Source organism: Mauremys reevesii, linkage group 2, assembly GCF_016161935.1.
Source record: "Mauremys reevesii isolate NIE-2019 linkage group 2, ASM1616193v1, whole genome shotgun sequence".
In the NCBI taxonomy this organism is placed as follows: domain Eukaryota; kingdom Metazoa; phylum Chordata; order Testudines; family Geoemydidae; genus Mauremys; species Mauremys reevesii.
In genome coordinates, this window is record NC_052624.1 from 173046115 (window position 1) to 173070423 (window position 24309).

A 24309-nucleotide genomic window follows, 5' to 3' on the forward strand; every position below is an offset into this window, starting at 1 on the left:
CCAACACCCATGTCCTATCTCACCAAGACTCTCATACTGCTGGCTGGCGGCTCACACCTCATGGGGGTTAAATCAGTGGTTCTTAGTACCGGAGACCCCTTTCACATAGCAAGCCGCTGAGTCCAACCTCCCCCTCCAATAAATTAAAAATACTTTTAAATATATTTAACACCATTATAAATGCTGGAGGCAAAGCAGGGTTTGAGGTGGAAGCTGACAGCTTGTGACCCCCAGGTAATAACCTAGTGACCCCCTGAGAGATCCTGACCCCCAGTTTGAGAACCCCTGGGTTAAATCAAGGCAGGATAGTGCAAACAGCCCACCATCCACTTCCAGGCACTGGCTTCTCCATCCAAGATGGTCCATGTCCCATGGTGGCACCAGGCATCTCTTCGGGGCAGGATACGGATAGATGAAATGGACATGTCAGGCACTGGGTCTTTCCATGGTGTGTCGTTCACCATGACCTGACATCTCCAGAAACTCAGATTAGTGTTTTGTTCAGTGTTGCTAACTCTCATGATTGTGTTGTTTTTTTCTTAAACCATGGGATCAATATGAGTTGTGTGTGCACGTGTTGCGCACTTGCAAGGAACAAATGCGTAATGTGCTTACATCTTATCACAGTTAAGCAGGGGCCTATGTACTTTTCAATTGGGGCCTATAAGCCTGATTCAATATCCTTTGAAGTCAATGGAAAGATGGCTGTTGACTTTTGTGAGCATTGGGTCAGGGCCCATATGTGTTAAAGTACTCTTGCATATAAAAGTGCCGTAATTTCAAACAACCAACCATCTAGCAAAACTATTGGGCCTGATTTTCTGCAAACTAGTAAAAACCAAAGATGCCAAATTTTCTATTTAGTACTGTATTTCAAAACAATTCCTAATTTATCTGAAGATTGTTGTTGAGAATTAAACTTTCTTAATATTATGAGTGAATTGTTTAATTAAACAAACTATGTTAAACGAACACTAATAAAGTTGCAAAGTCAACTACTCAAAAGTTAAAAATTCAACCTTAATTGGTTCTCCTTGCACATATTCATTATGATACAGTATTTAACTGCATGACCACATACTATTTTTTGCTTCATTCAGTGCTCAGGATGGATGGTGCTTACTTAACAAGCAGCTATTCAACATTTTGTTTTCTCTTAATAGTTCAGTGCATGGCCCCAGGTCTTATTGCACAGTATCCAAACCCTGCTCTGAAGACAGAATTATTAATTTCCTCCAGAAGGCACTGCATAATTGAGCCTTAAACCTGCAGCTGCTTATTACATTATTCCATGCAGACTCTTTTGTATAACCTGCAGTGTTTCATATGCTCCCAGTTTAAAGTTGGAGTTTATTTTTAAATCCCCCACCACAGATAGGCTAGGCACAGAATGAGATACCCGCATTGGCTTCTCCGCATAAATAATCCCAGGCTTGTCAACTACCAGGATCTCCAACATCAAATTGGTAGGAATTTTTTACTATTAATCAAAATGCAAGATATATATTGAGTTTGAAACTGGGAAAAGCCTTCGCCAGTCCAGTATGCAAAGCACTCAGGAAAGAATCCACTGCATCCAAAAGCTGCCCTCAAACTTTCAGTTTCCTTCCATTGTTAATTCAGTAATGTATATACAAAGGAACGGTGTAAAATGAATAGTGTTTTGTCCATGGTAATACATCACTTGAACACATGCAATTTGCTGCTCTGACAGTGATACAGAGAATATTTCATCTTCTGTTCTTTAGTATCTACATTGTTTCCATTTAATTTTTGAACATCTTGACCCTGTAAATTATAGGAAAAAACATAAATCACAGTCCGAAGATTTCTCTAGTTTTTTTTTAACTTCTTATTCTTAATGTATTGAAATACTCTTATGCACTGATTCACAGTAAAGTCTAATCTGAAACTGGATAAGACCCTCTAAATCAGTGGCTCTCAAACTTTTGTACTGGTGAACCCTTTCACATAGCAAGCCTTTGAGTGCAACCCCTCTTATAAATTAAAAACACTTTTTTATATATTTAACACAATTATAAATGCTGGATGCAAAGCGGGGTTTGGGGTGGGGGTTGATGGCTCGCAACCCCCCATGTAATACCTCATGACCCCCCCGAGAGGTCCCAACCCCCAGTTTGAGAACCCCTGCTCTAAATCCTGGTTATTGGGGCAAGTATCTCTCAGCAAATATCCAAACAGATATATTATGCCAACTTTTCTGAAAATAAGTCACTTTTGATTATGAGCAATTGTTGGCGACATTCTTTGACTTACCTCAGTCACAGCTTTTGGAAAAGCAGACCAACATCTTTGTCTGTGGAAATTACAAAGATAGGTTGTTTCTGTGACATAGGAGGTTTCCTGTTTGATGGGCTAGAACCTGGAATCATATCCTAACATCTTCTGGGCAACATAGATGAAAATTCTTTTCTAACTGAATTAACTGACCGCTGCCCCACATCAATGTATAAATGGACACTAAACTGTGTGGTGCTGCTACTGAAATTGCTAGAGGTGTATTCTAACTCATGGGGGGTGGAAGGCGTGTTTGAGAAGAGCTGGGATAGCCTGTATAGCCCTAGGGAAAGGTTGATTATTGTTATTTATAGTGTTGTAGCACTTGAAGGCCTCAGTTAGGCTGGGGCCACATTGTGCTAGGCACTGTATAAACATATAGTAAATGACAGACCCTGTAACAAAGACCTCACAGTCTAAAAGAAAACATAACAAGTGTGTGAAACAAGCAAGCAGGTAAGGGGACATTGATAGGAAACACCAGTAGTAGGATGTTTTAGCATAGACTAGCTGTGTGCTCAGTTCACAGGTGTAATAAGCTAATCAGCAGCAGTAGTCACTATTATTGCAACTTGATTATAGGATACAACTCCCCTCTGATACTATTTCTGTGAATCAAAGGAGCATTGGGAATTCCCTGTCAAGAAACCTACAGAAGATCTGATTGTTTATCCAAGAGATATGGACAAACATCTTTGTATTAGGATTACCAACCCCACAAGTTTGTCCTGGAGTCTCCAGGAATTAAAGATTAATCTTTAATTAAAGATTATTATGTCTTGATGAAACCTCCATGAATACATACAACCAAAATCGGTAATGCTACTTTGTATTAAAAAGAGTTATTTTCAGCTAGAAGGGGCTGACCATGACTGTTCAGTTGCATAGATTTTTTTTCCTGCAAAAAGGGTCCTCAGTTGATAGTATCTATTATAAAAAGAGTTGATTTTTTTTTAAAACCTGTTGTTCTGGCATTTGAACTATATGATATTTACCTCAGCTTTCTTGCTTTCATTTTGAACTTCTTTACTAAGTCTTCCAGATGCTTGTTTCTTTTCTCTAAACTGTCAACATGAGACAATGTAACTGTTATATATACGGATAGACACATACACACACACACACACACACCCCTACCTTATTTTTCAGTATAAATATTTTTGTTAGGTGCAGTACAGAAATTAAGACAAACTGTCTCTTCTGCATGTACTGTATGTGGAGCCATCACTCAACTCAGGAAGATGCTTGCCTTTGGTGAACCAAGAGAACCCCAGTATGTTGACCTTTAAGACACATGGCCTGAGTGGTGGTGGAAGTGCATGTGTGAGGAGTTGGTGAGTTGATATTTAAGTTGTTTTGGGGGAAAATCTCTTCCTTTAAAAATTGTATAACATTTTTATACATGCACCTTGATTTTGTAATTAGATGCATTTTATTAATTAAATATAGCTTTTATAGAGAAGGCCTACAGAATTTGAGAGAGAATTTTAACCTGTCTATAGAATTTTTAACCAGGCTAGGAAATCTACGAGACAGGGTACTGGACCAGGAATCAGACACCTGGGTTCTACTGATCTGTTGTGTGAACTTGGGCAAGTCACTTTATCTCTCTGTGCCTCAATTTCTCCTCTCACCCTTTTTCTATCTTATTTATTTAGAATGTAAGGCCCAGTCCCTCAAATGTATTTAGGCATCTAACTCTCACTGATTTCAATGGGAGTTAGGTGACCCCAGACCATTGAAGATCTAGGTGTAAGGTCCTTGGGGTTAAGACTGTGTCTTATTATGTGACTACACAGTGCCTATCACAATGGGTCCCAAATCTCAGTTGAGGTCTTTAAATAATAATAATAAATACATATCTGATCAACCCATGCAATTCATTAGCAGCGATATAATTCTCTATTAAATTCTATAGTTTTCTAGAGTAATTCTATAGAACCATATAATTTCTATGGAATCCTGTCAGTTTCAGTCCTATTATACACCACTACCTCGATATAACGCCATCTGATATAACACAAATTTGGATATAACGTGGTAAAGCAGAGCTCGGCGGGGGGGGAGGGGACTGCGCACCTACAACATGGTAAGATTTTTTGGCTCTCAAGGACAGCATTATATCGAGGTAGAGGTGTACTTCTATAGGACTTTTCTAAAAGGTAAATGACTATTGTATATAATCATTATAACTAATAATAGGTCTTATTGGAAAATCTTACAATGGGATTTTCCCAATAAAGCATATACTTTTCAGAGCACATATTTTACTATTTATTACTTCACTACATGTATTACTAAGCTATTAGGTCAAAGTTTTCAAAACTGCCCTTTTGTGTTTGTTGTCAAAATTTTTGGATTCCAAAATTGAGATACCCTGGGCCTAATTTTTAAAGTCATGAGATCCCACAATTCTAATTGAAGTCAATGGGATTTGCAAATCTTTAGCATCTCTGAAAACCAGGCCCAAGGCATCTCAGGCTGGGCATTCAAAATCTGAGGCCAGTTTTGAAAATGTTGGTTTTAGTCAATAAGCTCTGAGTCAAGTGTTTGACAGAGGCTTTTTAGTCTTCCCCATCTTGTGTTGGATTTCTCAAATTAGAAAACAATAACAGGAAAATAAAGCATGTTTTAAAATTGTAGTAGGCCCAGAAATAGATACTGAATGTCCCTACTAGCCAGACAATGGGAGACTTCAGTTGAAAAATAAGTTTCAACTTGCGTTTTTAATTCTCCCCTGCCCTCCGTGAAATCCTCTGACACTTACTGGATTGATAAAGATAGTCCATAATACATATTTCTGTGATATAACTGACACCACTAGTCCCATGCAATCTATATGGGATATATCTTAGCCTTTGGAAATAGGTTTGGATTACATAGCCTTATCTCTTATATATTTAAACAACTACATGCTTTTACAAATTCAGGCCCTGGTTCAGGGCAGCAGTCCAGCACATGTTTAACATTAAAAGCATGTGCTGAAGTACTGCCCTAAATTAGAGCTTCAGGGACCAGTCCCGCAGAACCTTATTTACAGAGTTTAGTGTTTACTACCTTAGCAGACCTGCTGATGTACTTTATACTACTCATGGTAATAAGTACTGTGCATAGTGCAGGATTGGGCCTTGTCACTGTTACCATGTAATTTCCTGTCCTGTAACAGTAAAATAAATTTGTTACAGGATATGATGTCATATTCACGTGCAGTCTGATTCTGCAAGGTGCCAAATGCTCTCTGCTCCCATTTACTTTATTATCGGGTACCTCATTTGAGATCTGAAAATCAATGGGAGTAGAGAGCACTCAGCACCTCAGAGGAGTGGGTCCTAGGAGTCCATGCCTGCTCCTAATGAAATCCAATGGCAAATCTCCCATTGACTTCAATGGTGTTATGATTAGGCGTTTAGGCTAGGATTTTCAAAAGCACTTTAAGAGGTTTAAACTTTGAGCTCCCATAAAATTCATTAGGATTACTAATGCTAGTAATCTAGCAACTAACTGCCATGTGTTCCTTTGAGAATCACAGCCTTCAGAGTTTTAGTTTCCAAAAAGGAATTGTTGCTGTTATACTGCAACAACATTTTCTCAAAAACACCCAGATTTTTATTCTGTCTAAAGAACAGTGATAACTGTTTGAAGATCAAACAAATAAAAAGAAGTTGAGAAATAAGATGTGCTGTCAGCTTGACCACTTTCGATGTACTTGTCAGACATAGAAGAAATAAAAACAGAAGACAGCTGTTGGAAGTGATCTAGAAAATTTTCTTGCTGTTGTTAAGGAGAAAGATGGAACTGATCATGACTCTTTCAAGTACATTAGGAAATGTACCACAATGGTTGAAGCACTTCAAATAGCCACACTTAAAAAAATTTCCAACTTCCATTTGGTGTTGGTGGGTTTGTTTCTGTTTGTTGGTTTTGGGGAGAAGACTGATACCAAAAAGTGTTATAAATAATATACAAGCCCCAAGCTGTATATATTGCAAAGGTCTTATCCCAGTTCTCAACTGGAATGGTGCAAGTTGGCCCTAAATTAGGCATAGCCAGGCCTGGGAAAGGCTCCCATTTTAATGGGATGCTCAGCTAATGTAAGGCAGCCGTAACAGCTTCTATGTCCCTCTCCCATTGCCACTGTAGGGATCATGGCCAAAGCCAACAGAGGAGGCTCCCCTGCACTCTGACAATCCGCAGATGTCATATCAACTCTTTGGGACAGATGTAAGCCAATAAATTGTAAATTGCTCCACTTTAGCTAGTGTAAGTGGGACCAACCCTTAGGCTGCTCTAACATACATTGGGTGAATGCTCCATGACACATCTTTACCAAGATAAGACCAAGTTTGCAAAGATTCACTGTTTACTCCAACCTCTGCTGCAATCATGGAGGCCTCCCCTTTTAGTTTTGGTGAAATGTACTGTACAAAACAACTGATCTTTGTTCTCATGTTGTACAGTACCTAGCACATTTCAGTAAATATAAAATATAAAAATACTGTCATATCAAGGATCATCATTTATTCATTGTCTCCCTGAATATGGGAAGCAAGAGAAAATCTCTCTCTCTCACACACACACACACTCACTCTCTCTCTCTGCAAAATAAAGGAAATCAAGGAATTACTTCAGTCAACCTACTATGATATCTGGGTACTTGCTATCTCAAGCCTTTGGTCAGCACATTCAATAATTTCCTCATATGATGTTACCTTTCAAAATAAAATCATCAAACGATTAGCTGCTGTATAATATCTAAAACAGCAAGAGAAGGTTTCCACAAAGCAATACATTCTCATCTCGATAGGCCCTGCATTTGTATGTGTTGCTCCCACTGGCCCTAATGAGCATTCCAGAGCTATATCCTATTCGTCCTGCTCATGCCGATAATCCCACTGACTTTAGAGGGACTAACCATGTGAATAAAGTAAGCAGGACTTGGCTCATATGCTAAATTTCTACACACACCGAGTTTAGCTTGCTTTTCTATCAAAGTATATCAAACCCAGATATCTGTTCTTTAGAGGTTTCCCATCTAGGTACTGACCTGGCCTGACTCTGCTTACTTTGTGAGATCTGACAAAGAGTTCACAAGTCTAAGAAGACAATTAACATAAAATAGGTTGGAAGAGGGTGAAAAATATGTAGTTTAAACAAATGTCCTGAAAATGTCAGCTTTCCATTGTGTCAGGTTAACATGTAGAGTTTCTGCTATACAATCACACTTGTACCTTGCATGTCAAGCTACCCAAATCTCCTTGAAGCTTCTCATTTTCTCCTGTGAGCCTCTTGCATTCTTCTTCCTTTAGCGCCAGATGGTTTTCCAGTTTTGTAATCTCAGAAAAACAACAAAAATGTTTCATTGACAGTTACTGCCTTAAACATATCCTGTTAAATATCAGAAATAAAGAGCTACCGCTCAGAATGGAAGAGTGGAAGATAGAGGGCAGCCATGATTTCCTGAAAAAGGATAGTGGTCTTTGCAAGCCTTTATTTGTCACTTGTCAGTTCCCAAACTGTAAAGTGAGGATAACACTGCTTGTACTTACTAGGGGTATTGTGAGGCATAAATCAATATTTGTAAAGTATTTTGAGGCTCCGAGGTGGCAAGCACTATAAATAGAAAATGCCATTACTTATCACCACCAGAATGGATTTATGTTTGTGTGTGTATGTACATATATCCATAGGAGAATATAAGGTTCACCAGACTTAGGAAAGGAACTAGAATTCAGTGTGACAAAGCAGTATTGTACACTGATTTCCAACAAAAATAACTTCCAAGGCCTTATTCTGTCAGATACCAGTTTCCTCACCTGGCAATGGAGGTCATCACTTTGCTTATGGTATTCACCCATTTTTGTTCTCAGCAAATCAAGCAGTTCTGTGCCACTCCCAGTTTCCTCTTGACCAGCACCTGCATCCTATGGATAAATGTGCTATTAAGGAAAATTGGGTCAAATCCAGTAATAGTCATTAGACTCGTTTCCTTTTCTATAATAATGGATTTCAAGTTCCATAATGTAATTAGTCTATTTTTACAACTATTATCCAAACCACACAATCTACCAAAGACTAGTTTAGTCTTCAAGGTTTCCAACACACTCAATTTTTTAAAAATGTGCTTGTCAAAATCAGGACAATATAGTCTCTGGGCTTGATTCGCTACTTGTTAATCCAGGTTTAAACTGGTGTAATTCTGCTGATTATAGAAGTGTTACACTTACCTAAAATTGGAGTAATGCACTAATAACTCAAACTCTCTATTTAGTATGTTTAAGTTTTCCTAAAGACTACAGCCCATAATTTAAAATGTTTGGTAAAAGTGACTCATCCACAGAGCTCTATTCATTCTGATATAACTTTTTGAAGTGTAAAATGTAAAAAGATTATGGCGCAAAATCTCACCCCAATTCCACTCCCTTTGTGACTCTCAGACAATGTAAAGGAAGCTGAGACTCACTATAATTAAAGCTAAGATTTTGTCATGGTTATTTTTAGTAAAAGTCACGGACAGGTCACGGGCAATAAACAAAAGTTCACGGAAGCCATGACCTATCTGTTACTTTTGCTGCTGCTGCGGCTCCATGGTTTCCCCCGCCACTGTGGTGTCTGGGAGCTGTGGGGTTTCCCCTCCGCCCACAGCAGCTAGAAGCTGCAGGGGGGCCCCCTCCACCCACGGTGACTGGGAGATGCAGAGTGACCATATTTCCTGAACAGAAAATGGGACACCCCCAGCCGCTTGCCTGAGACGCCCCCGTCCCCATCCCCCTGCACGAGGCTGTTGCCTGTCACTGGAACCCCGAGGAGGGCCCCCTCAGGAGACTGTCACCTGTTGCTGGAACCTTGCAGGGAGCCCCCTGTCACTGGAACCCTGCCAGGGCCTTGCTGACTGCCAGCTCCAGAGTCCTGCAGACCCTGGGGCTGAAGCAGAGAATATCATGGAGGTCTCTGAAAGTCGGATTCCGTGAATTCCATTACCTCTGTGATATAAACGTAGCCTTAATTATAATTCCCATGCAAGGAATTCCCCTAGCACTGGTCGTCCCCAGATGGCACACAGATGTCAGACAGGGCGCTAGCCTGCCTTCTCTGCAGCCCTGGTGCCAGGGGTATATCGGGACTGGGAGTGGAGAGCAAATGACCAAAGTTTGACTCCCTCAGGCAATCCTCAACTGGACCATAGTCACTAGGTAAGTTACTATGTTATTGAATGGGGTAGCACTGCTAGTGCTGTCTTGCCCTGCAACAGAGCAGTGTGACTTCATTAGACAGTTTGGTTTATATGTATTAGTGCAGTGCATCCAAACACACCCAACTGTTATTGTACCTATGCACTGATACTCCTTCCCCAAAGTTCCCTGCATATCTGTCCTCAACAGGGGCACAACAGCAAGTGCAAAGCTGGCAGCACTCGGATACATACATCTTGTTTTTATTGTATCCTTAGTAGTATTCTTCTTAGCACCCAGGGCCCTAATCAGGACTGAGACCCTATTGTACTAGGCTCTATACAAACACAAAGGGTATGTCTAGGAACAATCACAAGGTGTGCAGCTCAAATATACTTTCGTGAGCTAACTTTAATTTAGCTAGCTCAGATCCTAGAGTAGTGAAGTTGCAGCAGCGCCTGCTTACCATAGGCTAGCCCTTAAAGTAATTATCCAGGGTTCTGGGTGGGCCTGTGCAGCCGCAGCTTCACTCCAGGACCCAAGCCAGCTAGATTGAAGCCAGTTTGGGTTCATCTGCTTAAACTGCAATCACACTCTCTAGACACAGCCACAGTATGAGACAATCCTGCCCCTGGGGAAATAAGTCATATTCTATTTTAATCTCATTGTATATTTTAATACTGACCAAAAAAACAACCTACTACCTCTAATTTCTGTAACTGTTGATAATGTTGAACTCACCTCAGTCACTTGATCTTGGGAAGCTTTCTCATAAATAATTAACTCTCTCATGGCTGCTATGCTTTCCCTGTGTTTCTGTAACTAAACAGTTACAGTGATTAAAGTGTACGTGAGAGAGAGAATATATGCCGCTCAAGTATAATTTATTTTTAACACAAACATCCTAGAAAAACTATCAATCACACAAGCAAATCTTGAGTGGAGAGACTCGCAACCAAAAAAATACTGCTTTATAAATGATGCACAGAGCCTGGGTGTAGTACATTATTTATATCACTTCAGTATCCCCAGAAGGAAGCACAGCTACCAAATGTATCCAATTTATTCTGTTCAGATTTTTGTATCATGCCCATCACTGTGTTCATCCAACAATTTTTATCACTTCCCATCTTAGACCCCAGTCCATGCAAGGGTACAGCTGCATGGAGATAATTGCAGGATCTGGGCCTTAAGGAGCAAGCATGTCTGTTAGACTTAGAATGATAAAAAACAACATAATGAAATTATAGGTGATGCCTTTTATTGGAATAATTCAGAATTAAATGGGTAAGCTTTTGAGGATTGCACCTTCTTCATCAGGGACCAAACAGAGATTCAGACCCTGATGAGGACAGTTTGAGTCTCAGAAATCATTTTCATAGTCATTCCCATAGAAAACATCACCTAACGTTGTGTTGTTGTTTTGCTGAATCTGTCTTTCTTCTTGGGACAGTCTGGGCTGGAAGGAGCCTCACTTCTACCTTCACCAAGAATGAGGGACGATTTACCTCTTTCTCCAAGGTTTTCTTTTTAAGGGTGAAGTTCTTCATTTTTTCTCCCAATTCAGTAATCATTTCACTCTTCTTGGAATATTCAATAGTAGAATCCATGTCCTAGTAAACATAACAATGGGACAGCATTAACAATGTTTAAACAATCAGACTAATGAGATTTACCAGGCCTAACTGAGGTCTGTTCAGAACCATGAGGTTCCCTAGGCCAGATATTGCTAGGAAAAGTAGTGACTATAAGGGGAAAGAACACCTAATATTGTTGTTCAGTGACATCCCGATGGCCCGACCAGAGATAGTTCAGATTGATTTTGGAGGAAACCACATCTAGAGGTTCTTTGCTGGAAGTCCAACCACCAGGCTTTTAATCATGTAACAGCAGGACCCTGTGATCTGCACTGGCTGCTTGTTAGTTTCCAGGTGGAGTTTAAGATGTCTGTTTTAACTTACATTGTCCCAAATGGTTTGGAACCACCTGCCTACCTGAGAGACTGGCTCCCTCACCTTGAGGCACAACCTCATCTGTGATCAATGGAGGTTTTTGTAGCTGGAGAGCCCTGGCTTTAACAGGAAGGGCCTGCTAATAGGACATTTTCCATGAGGGATCCATGACTCTGGAACTTACTTCCCCATTGGTTTACTAGAGCACAGATTTGTGAACCTTCCCGACATGCTGTAAAGGACCATCTTTCTTCTCTTCCTGTTTGGGAAGCATGACTTGAAGGACATGGATTGAATAATGTAGTGAAGAGGAGGTTAGCTAGGATTACTGTGGTGGGAAAACATAACTATGCCAGTGGTGGGAGATTTAGTTTATTACATATAATGATTTCAATGTTACCTTATCTATTATAAAAATTCCTAGAGCAATAGGTGGACACTTGAAATAAGTAAAAAATGAATGACAGAAAGGAAGGATTGAGGGGAATAAAAATAATTCTCTCTCCCTCCCAAAGACTCCCCAAGGATTTGCCTGTTATTAAAATTGAAGGGTAGGCTTGAAGTCTAAGTGGGAGCTGTTTTTGTGTGCATTATTTATTTTTTATTAGAATAGCAACTACAGGCCCACTATGCTAGCCACTGTACATACACTTAGCAAGACACATCCTCTGTCTCAAAAAGCTTACCATCCTATTAGACTAGACAAACTAAGCGATAGGAAAATGGAATCTTATTCCTCTTTGATAGATGGGAACTGAGGCATAGAGAGAGTAAAACCCTGGCCTCACAGCTGATGATGTGCGATTGCAGCAGTACAACCATGAATAGATCAGTTCGCTTCACTGGGGCTCCACATGGGCTCACTGCCACTACATGCAGTTAGTTGAAGGACCAGCACTCAGTGACTTGACCAATGTCATACAGGATGTCTGTGACAGAAATTGAACCCAAATCTCCTGAATCCCAGTCCAGTTGTGTAGGATTTGACCCCTGGTTTCAATTTTGTCCTTTGTTCTGCTCTGAATTTGTCAAAGAGAGCTTAAATAAACACTCAAAATATTGACTAAAATATAGACATATTAAGAAATTAAATGATTAAATAACAAACATATCCCATATAGGAATAGCCAGTAATGCTGTTGTGCATCATGAAACAGCCATACAACTGAGGAAGAATTCACCACTTCACTGATCCTTGGGTTTTGAAAATTCTTTACTCTTTTCAAATACTGAACTAAAATTAGTCCAATATGAGTTTTAAATTGTCCATTTCTATCTCTTCTCTTCTTCTATGGGGCTTGTAGCTGTTCTGCCATGCAAGGAGTCCATACAACTTTAAAGGTTTTCTGTATGATTTGAACAGAATAGGCCAGTGCTCCATTTCCTGTACATGCCACATACAGTATTACCAATCATATTAGCCTTTTTCCCATTGACTTCAATGGGCACTGAGTCAGGTCCTAGATGAGAGGGGAGACTTAGGCTTCCAAGCTCTCCCTATAGTACTGAAATAGGAAAATTACTGATATATTTTTAAAAAGTTTATCACAAGGAATGTCATACAGACTCCTGCTACCTCTAGCAAGATTCAAACGGAGTATGTCAGCACACACTATGGAACTTTTAGTGCATGGTAGCAGGGTCCACTCAGCAAGTTAATGCATGGCAGGTCAGTGTGCTGTAATTCACACCCTGGCTTGCTCCACACTAACTCACCGTGTAGGCAAGCCCCGCTTTTACAAACATAGGCCCTGCTCCTGCAATATGAACTGCACCCATCTGGATCCCTGTGGGCTCTACCCACATGCTGCTCAGTGCAGGATTGGAGTCTTAGGGAGACAATGGAAGGAAGAAGCTATTTTATACCATTGCATCTAGGGAAGGAGTCCAAATTTTTGGAAGGTGTTATTATTTCACAATCTATGCAGCAGGGGTGAAATCCTGGCCCCATTGAAATCAATTAGAGTTATGTTTTTGATTTCAAAGAGGCCAGGATTTCACCCCAATTCTTGGAACACAGTGAAACTTCACATATCCACTTGTGTACTGGCAAGACCTTTTCTCATTTCCATGGCTATGAAACATTAACATTGCAAAAGAAAACAAGAATATTCAGAATTTCTATTTGCATGGTGAAATAGTCACCTTCATGAGGGATACAAGAGAGAACCATCCTTGGATCCAATGGCAAATTCTCATCCTGTTCCAACAGTTCATTTGTTATTTATTGTAAAGTCTCCCAATGTGTTTGTAGTTTTATACAATTCCATAGTATCTGTGTGAAGTCAGCATTTTCTGTACTACAGACCAGATTCTTTGCTACATCTGGTCAATGCAAAGTACAATGACACAAATGAGCCTTGCTGCAGCTCCCTGACTTTCGGACTGGTTCTGTCCCAGTCTTAGCCCTGCTGTAATTTACAGCAGCCTGGTAAGTGCTTGAAATCTGTGTGTCGCAGGACGGGTTTAGGAGGGTTGCAGGTGCAGGGTTGGTGTTAGGGAGCGGCAAACAGGGTAACCTCCCGGGGCTCCATGCCACAAGGGGCCCTGTGAAGCTGAGTTACATGCTTCAGCCCGAGCCCTGCTGCGCAGGGCTGAAGCCCAAGCCCAAGCTCCACCCCCGGGCTGAAGCTGGAGCCCGAGCCGGTGCTTGGGGCTGAAGGCTGAGGCCAAGCTTAAGGTAGGGGGTAAAAAATTTTTTATTTAAGTCCAAAGGTGGTTGCCAGCACAAGAAGATTGAAAAACACTTCTCTAAACTATGCCTAAAGGTACGTCTACACTGCAATAAAAGACACATGCGGTATAGCTGCTGTTGGCCCGGGTCAGCTGTCTAAAAACTGCAGTGTAGATGTTTGAGCTCAGGCTGAAGTGCAGCTCTGAAACCCTGTGCGGCAGGTGGGTCTCAGAGCCTGGGCTCCAGCCCGAGCCCAAATGTCTACACACACTGCAATTTTTAGCCCCGTGATCCAAGCCCTGCAAGCCTGAGCCAGTTGACCAAGGCTCTGAGACTTGGTGCTACAAGTTGTTTTTAATTGCTGTGTAAATGTACCTTTGTGACCAACTAAGTCAAACTAGCGTACAGTAGCACTCTGGCCACACCTCCAACACACCTCCTCTGCCAAGCCATGGAGGAGGGTAGCAGCCAGTAATGCCAGCTCTGCTCCAGCGGAGGACACCCTATGCTGGAGGAATTTTTACCTGAGATCCCATTTTGGCCCCTTAGTGCTGCCAGCATGGCACAAGTGGGCTGAAGAGGCTAGAGAATTTGGCCCTACACCTCCAACACAACACATTCTTCTGTTTCCAGTAGACATTGTCTATAAAGAAACAATGTGACCTTAATGCACAAGAATTTTCACATTCTTTATACCAGGCCTGCACAACTCATAAAGCGGCGAGGGCCATATTACTCCAAAGAAAACAGCTGAGGGCCAAAATCCCACTGGCCCCGCCGACCCCCCCCTCCCCCAGCGCCGCCGAAAAATGCCCCCCAGCGCTGCCCAGCCCCTGTGGAACACAACCCCCCCAGCACCGCCCACCTGGCGAAAACAACCCCCCCGCACTGCCCAGCCCCCCCCCCACCAAACAACCTCTCCCCAAGCGCTGCCCGCCCCATGGAAACAAACTCTCCTTCCCCAGCACCGCCCCACCGAAACAGCGGTATTGAACCTTGGTAATATGTTATAGTGGGCCCCTAAGGTAGTATAATTAAGGTAAAAGAAAAATGTCTTTTTGCTAGAAGTAGAATAAGATCTTCCCCCCTACTTTGTGATCAATTGCCCTGTTGAATGAATGAGGTGTGACTGAGGAAGGCATGGAAGGCAGCACCTCCAGACAGCTGCAACCCTTGGAGAGGGGATGGGAGCCAGACCAGATCAGTAGAACAGGTCAGCCACCGACTTGTAGCTCGTCTCCTCAGCCCCCACCACCTGCGTGCCTTGTCAGCCTCCCCCTCCCCTGCCGTCAGCTCACCTGCCCCCCCCCCGCCAATGCCGGCCCGTTTGCCTCCTCAGATCCCCACTCCCCCGGCTCACCTGCCCCCCTGCTCACCTTCTCAGCCCCCCCCCCCCCAGCTCACATACTCACCCCCCGCCATTGCCCACCCGCTCACCTCCTCAGCCTCCCACCACCCTGGCCAGTGATGAGCTGCCAAAATCTTAACAACCGGCTGTTCACACTGGAAGCCTGGGAGGGCTGAGAAGCAAGCAGCGGCTTCGCGCTCAGGCCCAGGGAGGCAGAGGCAGAGCGGAGGTGAGCTGGGGCGCGGAGCGGTTCTCCTGCGCGCTCCCCCCCACCCCGGGTTACCTGCTGTGGCGCGGGCGGCCCTCCTCGCGTCCCTCTGCCCCAGCTCACCTCTGCTCCGTCTCCGCCTCCCTGGGCCTGAGCGTGAAGCCGCCGCACTGCTTCTCTGCCCTCCCAGGCTTCCCACTCAATCAGCTGATTCGCAGGAAGTGGGGGGGGAGGCGGAGAAGCAAGGCGGAGTGTTCAGGGGAGGAGGCGGAGTGGAGGTGAGCTGGGGCCAGCCGCCGGCTCACCTGCCCCCCTGCCATTGCCACTGCGCTCTCAGCCCCCGCCACCCGCTCACCTGCCCCTGCCACTGCCTGCCAGCTCGCCTCCTCAGCCCCTCTCCCTCCCCCCCTGGTTGCCTACTCACCCTCCCTCCCCCCCCCTCCCGTGGGCCGCACAGTGAGCCCATGTGGGCCGCATGCAGCCCACAGGCCGTATGCTGTGCAGGCCTGCTTTATACAATTGCTCAGGAGTCATATGGAAATCTTAATGGCCCCACTCTTAATGGCAGCCATCTGTTCCAGAGATAGAGGACACTTCATAGCTACCAAATCAGCTCCCCTGGAATTAAGTAAAAGGAGCCAGAAGCAACCACTGAAAATGTTTCTTCCCTGGTTTGACACCTGTGGCTAAGCCAAAGATACAATGCAGGTAGGTATGGCCTACGCCAGGAGCATTGCTCAAAATGCAACCTTGTTGCTAACCCTACTTCAGCTCCACCAGTGTTAGTAACTCACCAGCACTCACTTACCGGAAGCCTTTTTTAAGCAGCAGATCTTAGACACACATTTGGTCTAACACACAGTGCTTAAAATGCTGGCAGCAACATAGAGCCTAGTTTACATCCTGGCTTTCATCATTGTTATGTTGGTGGAGCTGAACCGATGTTAGCACAAATGTCCCTATTGTAGTCAAGACCAAGAGGCTTACAGATAAGAGGGGAGCAATAATTTGATATTTTTTCATTTACCGCAAACAGAATTATTTTTCTTTTAACACGTTGTGTGTGTGTGTGAATTTAATGCTCATGAAAGGTGCGGGACTGACAGTCCTGAACAACAATGAAAGCAGCATTAAAACATTTATTCCACCCGTTTGTCAATGGAAGAGAGTAGTCTGAGTGGGGTTTTGGCAGGTAGGCAATGCTAGAAGGTGTTTCAGGTACATCTCCATCTTTTTTTCTTCTTCTTGCCCTTCCATACATGGACAGAAATGTTGCCTTGGAACCAGCAACCTAAAATCGCTTCCCAACTTAACAAGGGAATGGGAGCTCAGCCGCGTGACTGTGACTGGTTAAAGTTGCAGGGAGGAGTTAAAATAATAGGGTTTTTTTGTTTGTTTGTTTTCAAGACATGTCTGAAATTCCTTTATTTTAAATTATTGGAAAAATACAGCAAGAGTGAATACCAGGTGACTAGCTCCGATTGGATCTGAAATCAGTGCCTAGGACTTGTGTAGATAGGCATTGACAGGGCTGTTTTGCATTACCTGGCAGGTAAGTAGTCCCTCTGTGAGGGACAGAAGGCTGCGAATTTTAGAGAGAAGCTGGGATGCTCGCTGCACATATGGCGAACTGAAACGGTCTTCTTCGCTGTGGAGGTTTTTCTGGATTAAATCAGAATGCATCGACTTCATATCCTGTATGGACACATTGGGATCTGTCAGATCACAGGACAAAGGCTGCCTCCCAAATGAAAACACAAGTAGTGTGCATAATTAGTGTTACCAAAGAAAAGCTACATGCAACACAGGATTCTCACCATTCATAAGGGAAGTTTCAGAGTGAAATCTGGGGACTGAACATGAGTACATGACGCTGTGCTCTTAGTTTTTATAATTATGCTTGTATACTTCAGGTTCTGACAAAGATCTCCTACATTGAGGGCATATTCCTATTTACCAGAATTCCTTCCCCAGGGAAGGGACCGTGCCTTCTTCTATATTTGGAAAGTACCTAGCACACCATGAGTGTTGGGGAACCCTAGGGAAGTGGAGCTTTCAGTTCCCACCGAACAAGCAGTGTGTCTCTCTTACCCAAGATACATCTGGAGATTTGTAGGTCCACCCTGCTGGTCTCACACATCAACAGAAGGGTGACACATTCATGCAAAAGTCCAGTGGTTCCTCACTATTCCTGGTTCTCCCTGACTTTCTTAGGGCAGGTCCATACTCACTGCGCGGGTCGACGCGGTGAGTTCGACTTCACGGAGTTCGAACTATCGCGTCTGATCTAGACGCGATAGTTCGAACTCCGGAAGCGCCGCGGTCGACTCCGGTACTCCACCACTGCAAACGGCGGTGGTGGAGTCGACGGGGGAGCCGCGGAGTTCGACCCCGCCGCGTCTGGACGGGTGAGTAGTTCGAAAAATTAGGGTACTTCGAATTCAGCTACGCTATTCCCGTAGCTGAATTTGCCTACCCTAATTCGAACCCCCTTTTTAGTGTGGACCAGGCCTTAGTAACTGCTCCTACTAGCTCCCCACTGGATCTGTCCCCGTTCTGAGAGTTTGACAACACAGAGCTGGAGTCTGCATAAGATAGTACATGGAAATCCCGAGAGGTGGTGGGAGAGGGAAGTAGGAGGATGACCCAGTCATGCCAAAATCATGTACAGAGGTTTCTGCAGTGCTGGAAGAAAAAGGTATGATGCCACATTAGCTGAATCCCCCTCCCTCTGACATAATTTGGTATGCAATTCCATTCTTTCATCTGCTCCATTGGGGGAGGTGCGGGTGGATGTGGACATACCTATTTTTCCACTTTAATTTACTGTACACTTCAAATTAAAAACTGTAAAACTTATCTCCATTCTATGTAATCCAATGTTTGTGTGAGCCATTGTATAAGACATATTTCCCAGCTTAGACCCCTATCCAGCAAAGCACTTAAACCTATGCGTATCTTTTAATTGCAGGAGTAGTCCCATGTACTTAAAGATAAGCACATGCTTAAGTACTTTTTTCAGATAGAAGTCTTAGTACTTAGTCCTGTTCCTGCACTTCTTACTCACTCAGAATTCCCACTGGAGTCAATGGGAGGTTTGCATAAGTAAGGAAGAAAAGGACTATGTCATCTGTAGACATGAAAGTGTAACTGCTATTTCTATAATAAAGCATTCTTCTAAGAAAGGACAGCACATGTCCTAACATACCAGAAGAAACCTCCCCAGAATGTGCATCTTCCACTCTATTTCCTCTTCTTTCTTCCTTAGTTCTTCCTTCTGTATTCCAATTTTATGTCTGAGTGTTTGGATCATTTGATACTGCATCTGCTCCTAGCATGTAGACAGGGAAATTAAAGAAGAAATCAACATATGCTGCTTATATCTCTGCTCAATACAAAGGCTCATTTACTCAGACCAGGGGTGGGCAAACTTTTTGGCCTGAGGACCACATCAGGGAATAGAAATTGTATGGTGGGCCATGAATGCTCACAAAATTGGGGTTGGAGTGTGTGTGGGGGGGTGAGGGCTCTCATTGGGGGTGAGGGCTGGGGATGAGGAGTTTGGGGTATAGGAGGGTGCTCTGGGCTGGGACCGAGGGGTTCAGAGGGCAGTAGGGGGAACAGGGCTGGGGTACGGGAAGGGGTGCAGGTTCTGGCTGGGGGTGCGGGCTCTGGAGTGGGGCTGGGGATGAAAGGTTTGAGGTGCAGGAGGGTGCTCCATGCTGGGATTGAGGGGTTTGGAGAGCGGTAGGGGGATCAGGGCTGGGGCAGAGGGTTGGCGCATGGGGAGAGGCTCAGGAGTGTGGGCTCCGAGCGGTGCTTACTTCAAGCAGCTCCCCAAAGCAGTGGCATGTCCCTTCTCTGGCTTCTACATGTGGAGTGGCCCCTGACACTGTTAGAGTGCCGGAGCGGGGCCATGCCACGTGGTGCGGCCCCCGACCCGGCACCCCGGCTGGAGCAGGGCCGAGACCCGTGGTGTGGCCCCCAACCTGGCGCCCCAGCTACAGCACCGGAGCAGGACAAGCCTCAGACCCCTCTCCCCAGCGGGAGCTTGGGGACGGCTTAAATGGCTCACCAGCCAGATCCAGCCCACGGAACGTAGTTTCCCCATCCCAGACTCAGACCCATACTCCCAACTTTCACTGAGAAAAGGGGAAAAAAGATAGAAAAATACTATTTTTAGGGGACCAAAATTCTCTCTCCCCCTCTCCCCAAACACACACATTTTGAGCACCATATTTATTTCAGTGAGGGATTTTAAATACATAATCAGTGCTCACAACCACAATATTCACCCTGTAAAAGTTGCATTTAGCAGCTACGTGTGACTTGCATTTTATGCAAGTGTGTGTGTTTGCTATGTGTGCTTCGGGTGAAATTCACCTCTGTATACAGAGGCAGATCAAGGCCTATGCACCACTGATGCCTTCAAAGTAGGTCTTAAATGGGGCACAGGCCTTGTGCTGAGCTTCTGTGGAGAGATGAATTTCACCACTTCTAAAAAAGTGAAGGAAAGACACATGGTGGTCACTGAGTGTGTAAGACAGCCGGGCGTTCTAGTCTATTCTAAATGACGTAGGTTCTTTTACTTTTAACAGTAATACAGTATGTCACGGATCCAAAGTGTATAGTAATACCTTTACTATTTGTGACTCCCTGATTTTGTCATACTGCTCTTTCCACCTGGCAGTTTCAAGCTGGAGAAAATGATTTTGCTCTCTGTCTTTCACTATCTGTTGCTGAAGCTCTTGGTTCTCTATTTTGAATGCACTGATCCGCTGTTGCATTTTCTCTGTCTCAGCCCGCTCATTTTCAGATTCTGTTTGCAAGATTTTAATCTGAGCAACCAGGTTGTTATATCTGGATTCCAACTGCTGCCTTTCTGCCAGCCTGTCGTCTTTCTGTCTCTGAAGTTCTGCCTGAAGGGACAGGAGCTGTTTCTCTGCATTCTCCTTTTCTTCCCTTAGTCTGTGCAAGGCGGAAGTGGCAGTCTTGACTTCATGCTCCAATTTTTGTTTAAGATGCTGCAGCTCTTGTATTTCTTGCTCTTTTCTGCGTATAGTCTGATCCATCTGTAAGCACTGTGTCGTAGATTTGATCTTCTGCTCCATCTCTGCTTCATGCTTTTCCTGAAGGAGACTATAATTGGTTTTAAGTTTTTCCAGCTGCAGCAGAAGGGCTTTTCTTTCAGCCCCAGCTTCCTCAAGATGGTCCCTGGCACTGGATAAAGCCTCCTGCACATTCTTCAGGCAGCTGTCAGTCTCAGACTTCTCCACAGAGATCTTGTCCTTTGCTTCAATTAGATCTTCGATGTTCTTCTTCAGCTTGTTTATGGTGTCTATAAAATGCAGCTGCTGGACAATTTCCACCTCTAGCTGTTTAATCTTGGTCTCCAACGAAATGTTATCATAGTAAAGATCCATGATTTGGGTCTGCTGTTTCTTTTGGTCCTGTTCTACCTTCTTCATGACCTCGCCCAAGTCTACACACCCCTCTTCAAGCAGCAGCTTCTCTATTTCTTTAATCTTCTTCTCCAAAAAAATATTATCATACTGAAGATCCATGATTTGGGTTTGCTGCGTTTGCTGGTCCTGTTCTAATCCCTTGATGACCTCATTCAAGTCCACATCCCCCTCCTGAAATTGACGTTTCTCTGGGCCAAGCTCTGAATTTTTTGTCTCATACATATTGACGGCTGCTTCATAGGGACTCAGGCAGTTTCTACTTGTACTATGAGATGGGAGAATTCCTTTACTACCTGTGTCCCCTTGCTTGCATTCTTCTTGGCCATCGAGTGACTTCTCAGAAGGATGGAATAAAGACTTGTCAGATGTACACGCTCCCTGGGGGACAACCACAACCTATTGTCAACTTATTAGAAAAACAAAAGCATACATGACTTGATTGGCTGTGACTATCTGCCTTACCTGACTAGTTCACCTGAGGATAATTTGAATGAGTTCCATTTACTGTAAGAGAACCAATATTGTTGCAACTTTACCATTACAAACAGGAGGTCATATCCTTCCCTCTTTAGTCAGTTCTCCTTACTCACACTGCATTTCCATTAACTTAAATGGAAATATTACTTATCTGAGAACTCAATCAATCTGCACCAGGCATTACAAAGCAAACCAAAATAAGGTTAATAAATATAAATTTTCAAAAACACTTTTTATAATATTTTTTTCTTTTGAAATTATTAACAGCTCATTTTTGTAATGGCAAAAAATAAAATTGCAATAAATTCAAGACACAGAATCTTTCCCAACCAGAAATAGGATGCTGTGTATTTTCCTGGACTGACAATGAATAAAAAACAGCATCTCTCTAGGGCCCCAGTCCTGCAATGGCACCCATGGCCACTCTGTCTGTGCAGAGCCCCCAGGAAATGAATGGGGCTCACAAGGATGCCATTGTAGGTTTGGGTTCTAAATTGTGTTGAGCAACCATCTTACAACAGGAATTTAAAAAACTCAGGCTATCAGGCACAACTATTGCACAGGATAGCATGAAAGTGGAGACAGAGAGCATTTAAGTTGAAAGGGCAAACACGACCACAGATAAAAAGTGACTTTCACTGATCCATGCAACAATATATGTGTTGAATTTCTGTATCCCCTACATAAGGGAGATTTCACTCAATGGTGGTACAACTTAACCAAAAGAGAGATAAAGGGCCAAATTCTGCTTTCCATTCTATTGGGCAACTCCACTGACTTCAGTGGGACAGAACTGGGTATCAGTGATACCTAACACAAGAAGGCCCTGATTTTTGATTGAGGGTTCTCAGATGCTATCATAAAACTAATAGTAAATTGGAGCAGAGTTTAGCCCACATTTTTATGTAGTTTTCAACTCATTTAAACTAAAAATTTCTTCCCCTTATTGCATATCTGTGGCTAAAAGGATAGAAAAATTATAAATAAAAGGTATCTCACAGACTCAGACAGAAGGCTGCCGCCAACACTTTCCTCTTTGTTGCAACAATGTAATAAGTTGCTCTTGATATTTTCTTTCATGAGTCTATTTGATTTCATTAGAGCTTGAATATATTCTATGTTTTCATCCAAAGAGACTGGAGAAATATCCTTCAAGTTCTCTGCACAGTCAATGTGTTGTTCAGTGGCTGTCTGCCAAAAGAAGGTAAGTGTTTGTAAACTGAATCCATACATCAGTGAAAATATGCTCTCTCATAAAATCCAGAGCTCAGTTAATTCAATAGGCATTTCTATTGCACCCAACTTTAGTATCAAGGGGGGATTTAGAATACATCTACTCTCTTATTAATAACATCATACATCAAGGAGGTGCAGTACTCTCCCACAGAGAGTATGACTAGGTATACACATCATTTCAAATATCACCACTAGCTATAATAGGGAACATCGTTTTCATCAACATGCTTCCATTTTCTTGTGGATTGCAGTTTGAAATCTTACCATATTTCCTTCATGACTGGCTGCTTTGCCAGTCAAGTTAAAGTTGTCCTCTCTGAAAAATAATTCTTCAGTAACAAAACACGGATTTTTCTTAATTAAAGAGCCTGTGGGCTGAGTGAGAAAATAGGACACTTCTTTTATGGGGGATTCCTTAACAATGCACTCCAGGAATGACTCCCCCATTATCACAAATGGATCATCTTCCAGAGGTAACAATTCTTTTGCCAGTGAAACTTCCTCATGCTCAGTTTCCCATGATGCTTTTTTAATCAAGTCTTTTCCAGTAATGGAGCTTTCCTTTGACCAGTCCAGCATTTTGCTGCGTTCTGTTGATTCTTCTTTGGATAATAATTCCTTCCTAGGGAAGAATATTCTTTCATTATCTGAGGATTCCTTCCAGTCTGCTACATACAGAGAGTCCTTGTTGCTAAGGCATGTTCTTGTATCACATAATGGTGTCAAAACTTTCTGTGAAGAGTCTTCAAAATCTGCACATAGTCAAGATGGGATTGAGTAAATACATTTGAACTGGTTCATAGAACATTAATAGAAATATCACACTGTAACTGGGGAGAGGTATGCTGTTCTGTTTCAGGTTAGCATAACAGGTGTATGATTTCCTTTCAGTTTACATGGCTTTCTGATCAGAAATAACCTAACCCGAACATGATGCAACTGTGTGAATGCTCACACCAGGGATTATGTTAGCACACTCAAATTTCAGCCCTCAGATACATGTGTACAACATCCACTGAAATCAATGTGCATGTGAGGGCAGAATTTAGACTACAATGTTAGGGAATAGTGAATTATGCAAAAGAATTAGCATGCTATGGACTGGATCCTGGCCTCTATTGTGCTGGCATGTAAAGGGAAACAGGGTATAGGGAGTCTTTTATAATGGAGCAAGCAGCAGAGCAGAATCAATCCTAATGCTCAAAGCAATACTAGGAGGTACTTATGACTAGCATGCTGGCTTGCACGCTATGGGCCAGATCCTTAGCTGGTGTAAATCAATGTAATTCCATTGACTTCAGTGGAGCTATGCTGATTTTCACCAGCTGGGGATCTAGGCCTCTAGGCTCTAGAAGAGGTAATCTGCCAGCTAGTGGATGTGTGCAGCCCCCGCTGCCAGCTAAGCACATATGCTGCTGTCAGCAGCAAGTGCTAGTTGGGCGTGCATTCTGCTCCTGCTCACAGGAGTAGGCAGCAGCATGT

General features: G+C 43.1%; 1 protein-coding gene and 1 long non-coding RNA gene across 11 annotated transcripts in view; one reads left to right on the forward strand and one right to left on the reverse strand.

The window, feature by feature from the left end:
- Positions 1–1030: 1030 nt before the first annotated feature.
- Positions 1031–24309, reverse strand: part of CAGE1 (cancer antigen 1) — a 30507-nt gene continuing 7228 nt past the window's right edge. For 2 of the 10 annotated variants that reach the window (XM_039524315.1, XM_039524321.1), the window contains 13 exons: positions 23092–23579; positions 22591–22782; positions 20287–21492; positions 18858–18980; positions 17195–17344; positions 10976–11080; positions 10209–10289; positions 8112–8219; positions 7527–7631; positions 6937–7007; positions 3294–3362; positions 2278–2317; positions 1035–1788 (listed from right to left, as the gene is read on the reverse strand). In XM_039524315.1, coding sequence (XP_039380249.1) covers positions 1681–1788; positions 2278–2317; positions 3294–3362; positions 6937–7007; positions 7527–7631; positions 8112–8219; positions 10209–10289; positions 10976–11080; positions 17195–17344; positions 18858–18980; positions 20287–21492; positions 22591–22782; positions 23092–23579 — 2846 coding nt within the window. In that variant the 3' untranslated portion in view covers positions 1035–1680. Of the gene's footprint in view, positions 1789–2277; positions 2318–3293; positions 3363–6936; positions 7008–7526; positions 7632–8111; positions 8220–10208; positions 10290–10975; positions 11081–17194; positions 17345–18857; positions 18981–20286; positions 21493–22590; positions 22783–23091; positions 23580–24309 lie in introns of all 10 variants that reach the window. The other 8 variants (XM_039524318.1, XM_039524311.1, XM_039524320.1 and 5 more) reach the window with 8 other exon arrangements.
- LOC120397803 lies at positions 2198–6641 on the forward strand. Its single transcript, XR_005594012.1, has 3 exons — positions 2198–2754; positions 3466–3632; positions 6439–6641. It is a non-coding gene; the product is annotated as an uncharacterized LOC120397803 (long non-coding RNA).